We start from the raw sequence: 7,895 nt of genomic DNA on the forward strand, positions 1-7,895 counted from the left end.
CATGCGCCACTTGCCGTTCTTATTCTTGACCGGTACGGTATTGGCCAGCCAGGTTGGGTACTTGACCTCTCGAATAACATTTGCATCCAGCAGCCTCTGGACTTCAGTCTTGACTGCTGCAACTTTTTCATCTGCCATTTTGCGAAGCTTCTGCTTCTTTGGCTTGATGTTGGGGTTGACATCAAGGCGATGCTTGATGATATCCCTGCTGACACCCCGAAGGTCACTGGCAGACCATGCGAAGACGTCTTGATTCTTGTGAAGGAACCCGACAAGCTCTTTTTCTTCCTCGGGCTCGAGGGTTGCATTGATAGTTACTAACTTATCAGGAAGGTGCTCATCTAGTGGGGCCTTCTTAACTTCACAATCTTCTTCGAAGGTTGCTTTTTCCTTGTCTCTGTGCTGTTCTTTGAAGGTAGAGGACTTGGATTCAGTCCAAAGGTTATGGACATTTTTCTGACCTGGGGTGTAGCCCCTCTCTATGTCTCTCGCAAGCTGTTGGTCCCCACGAACAGTGATAACCCCCGCGGGAGCTGGAATCTTCATGCACAAGTACAGTTGGTGAACAATAGCTTCAAATTTGTTGATGGTCCCCCTTTCTAGGATTGCGTGGTAGGGGTAGGGCATCTCTACTACATCAAAGGTGATGTGTTCTGTTCTTGCATTAGCTGTGTCTCCGAAGGACACGGGGAGTGACATCTTGCCGATGGCATTTACTCTTTTTCCACTGAATCCCATTAAAGGGATATCCGAAGGCTGAAGCAGGCTTCGGTCAATGCCCATTCTGTCGAAGGTGTCAGAGAATATGATATCCGCGGAGCTGCCGATATCAACTAGTACCTTGCCAATCCTCCAGCCCTGAATGTTTGCCTCGATGACCATTGCATCTGTGTATGGGTAGCTGATGAGGTTGACATCTTCATCGGAGAATGTGATCGGAGAGTGTGACCACTGGGTTCTCTTGGTGGGACCTTCAGAGACAATGCAATGGACTTGTCTGAAGTTGTCTCTGCACTATCTCTTGTTTTCGAAGTCCAGGGTAGAACCTCCAGAGATGGGCATGATCATCCCGAAGGTTGGTAATGCCGAGGGTTGGCTATTTGTGGTTTGGTTCTCTTGCTTTGGTGGGTGGATTGGAGGTGGGGTTAGCTGCTCCTGTGTCGGCTGAGCTTGAGTAGGGGGTTGACTTGGTTATATTTGTGGGATTGGTTGCGGTTGCCAGTTGGGGTTGTAGTTGTAGTTGAATGCGGGCGGGCAGTATGTTTGGGTAAATGGAGGTGGTGGGACAAACGGAGGTTGTGTGTACTGTATTTGCGGGGGTTGTGTTTGTGGAGTCTGAGGCCATGTAGTATGCCCAACTAGCTTGGCTTTTTTTCTCGGACTCCGTTCTTTCAAGGGTCTTCTTCTCCTCTGGGCACTGGTTTGTTCTATGATCAGAATCGGGCCCGTGAAAGTGACAGAAGAGTTTTTTGGGCTCGCGCGGTGGTCCGCGACCTCGGCCTCTTACTCTGCCACGACCTCTGCCCCGTGCTCCGGACGAAGGTTGCTTGTCGTTTTTGTGTCGAGGCTCCGACTCTGGTGGTGTCATGAAAGGACCAAGGGTTAACTGATCCTCATCATCTTGCGAGGGTTCCACGGGTAAGATGAGTTGCTGAGCTAGCTGCTTCTCTTGTTCCCATGTTTGCTGGTTGTACTTTTCTGTCTGACGCATGATTCTTCTTTGCTCGACCCTTCTGCGATGGTCGGCATCTGACTTCGCGTACTTCTCTTCTTCTCTGTATAGTTCCTCGAGTGTTCTCGGAGGTTCTCTAATGAGATGGGTGTTGACATTTCTTAGCGCAATCACTAGGAATGGTTAATCCTTAGCAACAACACCAGAAATGCCTGTTGGCAGTCCTTAGTGCAATCACTAGAAATGAGGGCACCGAACCCATCCTAGCAACTGCACCCAATGGGTGCCACTCTTGTGGTATAATCAATACGATTACAGATGGATCCGCAAGCGCACGGATATACCGTTGTAGCATTTCACCCGGAGAGTAAGGGTATCGTTATTTATTTGTGTCCCAAAGGACAGCAGCGGCAAAGGTATTGTACTTAACATTAACCATGACATTGTGCCTCAAGTAATAGGCAATACTCTAACAGGGGTAAGTACAGATAAAGAATAAGTAAGGGTAATGTGAAACAGCACACATCCACACTCCAAGAGGAAGGAATAAAGGAGAGAAACTATAAAACAAAGAACTACTCTATCCTACGTCAAGTCAGCTGGAACTTAGGCTAGGTTAGGTGTCCTAGTGCTTCTATCCAAAGCTGGGGTCATGTTAGATCATGGTTAGGACTGCAGGTGCTAGGAAAATGGGATAGCGGGGAGAAGGTCCCGCACCGGAGTACATCCAGTCCCGTTACCTCTTTGCATGAACTTCTACACCGAACCCGAACATCGGGGAGTACGCTAAACGTAACACCGCTGTTACGCCGGACGGACAGTGCTGTCACCACCTGCCATCTACCCCAGTCACACCATGGAGCACGGTCATATCTGAAGGATCCCGCATACCCGAGCACCATGCTCGTGTATGAAGTCACTACTCTAGTGTCCCCAGGTCTCCCACCCTTCGGATGGACGAGTAAAACACTAGAGCAAGCCCGAAAGCACAACGAACCTTTATCCGTACACGGATCATCTGGCCTAACCAAGACCATAGCATAACTTATGAACGATCTAAGCATGGATTGATAAACTATCAAGATAGTAAAGCAACCATGGCAAAACTCTATATTATGAATAGAAGTCTGACAAGTCGGATACAAAGCCATACCAGGAGCCGAGGATTGCTCAACGACCCCGAGGACGACTTGCTCGCTAAAGAGAACGAGCCTAGCTCCACTACCTAGCTAAGAGAGCAAGAGAGAGGAGAGCCTTCTTGGAGAGAATGGAATGAAGTGTGGGGGTGGGGTGGAGGAGAGGCCTATTTATAGCTCTAGAGGTTGGTTTCCCGCCAACGCACATATGGAAGGTGATCAGGTGTCTTGGCAGCCACTCCTCGAAATGCAACTGGACGGGAACCAGGCCAGGTTCGGACGACCCAGGGGGTCGGCCGACCCCACCTGGCAGCCTCTCGGCCTGATCTTCTGCTGGATGGTATATTCTTTGATCCTTATCCTTATCCTCTGGTGCATCTTGCGTGGAGGCCCTGTTTCCTCTGACATGTGGGCCCTCTTTGTAAGGGTGTGACGCCGGATGCGATATTCTGCGTAATTGTATGGCGTCTACTGCATGTTTTCATCTTATTCCGCTCTTGCTCATCTGAAATGTACAAAACTCGAAAACAACTATGGAGCGAGGTTAGTGATACAAATATGTGAGTAAGGCATGTAGTTTTCCTTTATTATTGAGTATAGTTGACGGATGAAAATGGCACTTAAGCACCGTCAACAATGGGAAGCAAGCTTTCCGGGCAGAAGACCTTCGATGCATTTCTCTATCACATCTTTCTCTGGAAAGTTTGGTATTTGAGCCTTCTTTTGGACGAACCTCCGGAAGTAGTCGTAGAGAGGCTCACGGTCATGCTGAGGATATTTGAAGTCTTTCACAGTGTTTGTACTTAGTCTTTTGAAATCTTAGAAGTCTTGGAGGAGCCTTCCCTTCAGCTGGTACCAGTTGTTGATTGACTGTGGAGGCAGGTATGAGTACCAGTTGGCGACAGAGCCTTCGCAGGCCATGGCGAAGGACTTAGCCATGGTGGAGTCGTCTCCTCCAGCCAAAGCGATGGTTGCTTCGTAGGCCATGAGGAATTGGATTGGATCAATGGTAGCATTGTATTTGGGGAGTTGGGTGGGCTTGTAGCCGAGCGGCCATGAGGTTCGCTATAAAGCGACTGGGAGTAGCAAGGTTGGGTCAAATGTGAGGTTGACCGGTGGTGGTCTTTGGTCTTCGTTGTGACCGAAAGTTGTGTGGTGGATGACGCGATTTTCTTGCCGAGTGGAGCCTTCGGACATATCTTGGTGGGCTCTTTGTATGTTCTCAACCTCTGCCTCCATTTCTGCCAGCTTACGCCTAGCCTCGACTAGCTTGTTTGCCTGGTATATTGCTCTCTTTTTGGTTGCAAGCCTCACGTGTGCAACAAGGTAGAAAAGAGAAAGATTCTAGAAATCCTCACAAACAAACGAACGTCTTACCATAGATTTGAGGGACTCATCAACAATGATAAAGACGGGCACTGGATTAAATCGGGTTTATATATTACGCACATGTCCCAAATACTTGTTTTCAAATTACCCATATCTCTGCTATTTAAAAAATTGTAACTCAAGCTACTTTCAATATTCACTTCTAATTAAGTTCATATTTAGTTACAAATTAATTAAACCCATATGAAATTATTTATCAATTCGGAGATGAATTTTCTTTAAAAAATCATCTGTGACATAAATCTAGAAATTTTATATGTTTTTAAAAATCCATATAAATTAGGCATTTTATATGTTTTTTAAAATCCATTTGTAGAGAAAAATTTTAGCATCTAACACATCAAATAAGTAAATTAGAAAAATATATTTCATAATGTATCTAATTATTCTCATTTGACATTCAAAATGTTATCACTCCTTTCTCTAAATTTGATCAAATTCAAAAAAGTTTGATTTAGGACATACCAAAACGCCTTAAATTTCAGGACAGAGGGAGTAAAGCATCAATACATGCATTAAGAGTTAATAAGAGAAACAAATTAATGATCTCCTTTTAATACATTCCTTGAATACGCTCTTCTGTCTGTGTCTAACTCAGCATTGCTTCCAAATTCAGATATAAGAAGTTCGGCTCTATAAGCAGGCTCATTTAGTTGCTATATATGTTTTCCTTCTAATTGCAACTTTGCATTGTTTCATATACGTGTAGTTCATGACTAGATGTGATTGTAACATGTGTTAGATGGTCAAGAAAACTGCCCACCGACAGTCCACTCGGTTAACGGTTATTTTATTTACAATTTTACCTTGAGGAAGCTGCAAGCACAGAGGTCATCCTGACTGTACAAAACCGTAGACTAGCTACCAAGTTTCACACTATATTCTTTCCAAAGGTTAACGCGTCTGCTATATATGCACATCTCGAACTACACAACATTGAGCAACCATAGCCAGCCCTCCCTGTTAGCTTAGCCCAGTGGCTAGCTAGCTAGAGATGGGAGTGTACAAGCCACTGGATCCCCGCAGCCAGAAGCCGTCGAGCAAAAATCCTGGCTGTTTCCTCTCCAAACCCGTCTGCGTCTCGCTCGTCCTCGGCTTCCTCTCCTTGGCGCTCCTCCACCTCCTCTGCTGCTCCCCCGCCGCCACCCAGCAAGCCGTGCTCTCTCCTCTGCGCCAGTACATCAACAACACCTACTCCTTCGTCTCATCAGTGTAAGTAGCTAGCTTCTTCGTCGTCTGCAATGCAATCTGCGTGCTTTTTTTAAACGAATGAGACAGAAGAGCTGCCGATTATATTAAAAAGAAGAATAAATTCAAATAAACAGAGCAAACAAAACAATCTACCTGCTTTGGCACAGAGCGAGGTCTGATAATGAGGTATTGATCGATGCATTGGTAGTTTGATTTGCAGGCCGGGAGAAGGGACCAACAAGAACTGCAGCTACTCCGAGGGAAGGTGGGTGTGGGCGCCGGGCCACGCGCGGCGGTACAACGCCACCGAGTGCAATGTCAAGGAGAGGCAGGACTGCATCCGCAACGGGCGGCCCGACACGGGCTACCTCGACTGGCGGTGGCAGCCGGCCGGCGGGTGCCCGCTGCCGGCGTTCGACGCCCGGGCGTTCCTCGCGGCGGTGCGCGGCAAGCATGTGGCCTTCATCGGCGACTCTATGGCGCGGAACCAGGCCCAGTCCCTCGTCTGCCTCCTCAGCGCCGCCTTCCCCTACCGCCTCCTGCACCGGGACGCCAGTCAGCACCGGCACAACTTCTGGGGCTACGCTTTCCCGTCCCACGACGTGAGGGTGTCCTACTACTGGGCGCCGTTCCTGGTCAGGGGCAAGGGCAAGCCGGAGGACGACAGCATCAAGGAGAACCACGTGCACCTCGACGCGCCCGGCGACCGGTGGGGCGCCGACGCCGACACGATCGACGTGGCCGTGCTCGCCGCGGGGCACTGGCTGCTGAACGGGGCCATCTACTACAACGGCAGCGAGGTGATCGGCGCCCACAACGCGCCGCCGGAGTTCAGCAACCACACCAAGATCGGCTACGCGTGGCCGCTCCACATGGCGTACCGGACGGCGGTGGAGCGGCTCAGCTCCGGCGGCGGGCGGCCGCGCACCGTGGTGCTCGCCACGTTCTCGCCGTCGCACTTCGAGGGCAGGCCGATCGACAGCCCCACGGCGTGCACCAAGATGGAGCCGTACAAGGATGGGGAGAGGGAGCTGGAGTGGATCTTCAAGGAGGTGAGGGACGTCGTGTACGAGGAGGCGGAGCTCGCCAGGGCGAGGGCCGGCGGCGGCGCGACGAGGATCGAGGTGCTGGACGTGACGACGCTGGCAGCGATGCGGCCGGACGGGCACCCCAGCGTGTACATGAACTACCAGCCGTTCCAGCACGGCGTGCCGGAGAAGATGCTGTCCGACTGCCTCCACTTCTGCCTGCCGGGGCCGGTGGACACGTTCAACGAGATACTTGTTCAGATCCTGAAGAAGAGGCGGTGAGCTCAGTGTGAGAGTGATCGAGTGCCCGTGCTCCATGGCTCGCAGTACACCCCGGTTCGTGTGGCATAGCTTCGCCCTGGCCGTGGATGCATGATGAGTCCATCTTGATGGCTCCGCCGTCTAGATCGTGCGGCTACAAGTTAAGCTACCCTTGGGGTTATTTTTTTTTATCTATGCATGTACTTCACTTGGATATTGTAAACAAAGCTCCTCGAGGAGATCGATGAGCGCTAAATTTTGGCATTACAAAGCTAAGATTGTTGTTTAACGAAACAGCAACGTTCCTTTTGCACGTATCTACGTGCAAAATGCTCGAGATGTGGGTTGACTGTTAAATGGTGATTTGGAGGCTGACAAGTTAGCTGCAGAAGTCGGTCGAAGGATTGGAAGGAAGGATCACAGATCTCAATTCTTCTGAATACTATAGGAGAGTATTTTCTGTTCCCGCGTAGATCTCCATGGAATCGCATCATCGGTCAGCTCGCATTTAATTTGGTCATAGATTTGAGCGGAGTGAGAGCGTTCTAGAGCCGGAATCTTTGCAGGGTGTGTCATCTTAGACCTGGGGTGTAGTTCAAAATGTAATTTAAGTAGATCATTAATTAACTAATGATCCTTCATTTCGATGCCTCGTATTTTCCCCTTTACCTCCAGCTCTGCTCCTACTGTCTTTTTTCCTACACAGTAACGGGGTCAAACGGAGAAACGTCCCCTACCCCACCGGCATTCTCTGTCTCTCTCTCTAGATCTGCCAGCGCCTAACTCTCCCATGCCAACAAGTTGTTTCTTGCCTCCATCCAACCCCTTGCCAGCCCTATAGTTGACGACGTTTTCGCCACCATGTCACCCCACGCTTCCTCCTACTAATAGGCCTGCCTACTGCGTGCCCCGACGATGCAGGAAAAAAAATTAGGTGGTTTGGAATAGCTAAACAAATGTTAGAGGAGTTTAGGAGGTTACGCGACCCTAAACCCTATGCATATTTTGGGAACCGGCCCCCTAAAATATGCATAGTGTTACAATAGCTAGACAAATCTTAATCTAATAGTGCTAGAGGAGTTGAAGCTGATGTAAAAGTCCCCCTAAAATATGCATAGTGTTACAATAGCTAAAACAAATCTTTATCTAGCAGTGCTAGAGGAGGAGCTAGAAATACAGGAGGATGCGCGCGTTGTGTTTAGTAGGTTAGTGTTGATC

General features: G+C 49.2%; 1 protein-coding gene across 1 annotated transcript; it reads left to right on the forward strand.

The window, feature by feature from the left end:
* Positions 1-5,166: 5,166 nt before the first annotated feature.
* LOC120705045 (protein ALTERED XYLOGLUCAN 4-like) lies at positions 5,167-6,883 on the forward strand. The gene is made up of 2 exons (XM_039989580.1): positions 5,167-5,409; positions 5,609-6,883. Exons 1-2 carry the CDS (start codon positions 5,192-5,194, stop codon positions 6,696-6,698), a joined length of 1,308 nt encoding a protein of 435 aa, XP_039845514.1. The 5' UTR covers positions 5,167-5,191; the 3' UTR covers positions 6,699-6,883.
* Positions 6,884-7,895: the final 1,012 nt, after the last annotated feature.

The sequence above is a fragment of the Panicum virgatum genome, chromosome 4K (genome assembly GCF_016808335.1).
Source record: "Panicum virgatum strain AP13 chromosome 4K, P.virgatum_v5, whole genome shotgun sequence".
Classification (NCBI taxonomy): domain Eukaryota; kingdom Viridiplantae; phylum Streptophyta; class Magnoliopsida; order Poales; family Poaceae; genus Panicum; species Panicum virgatum.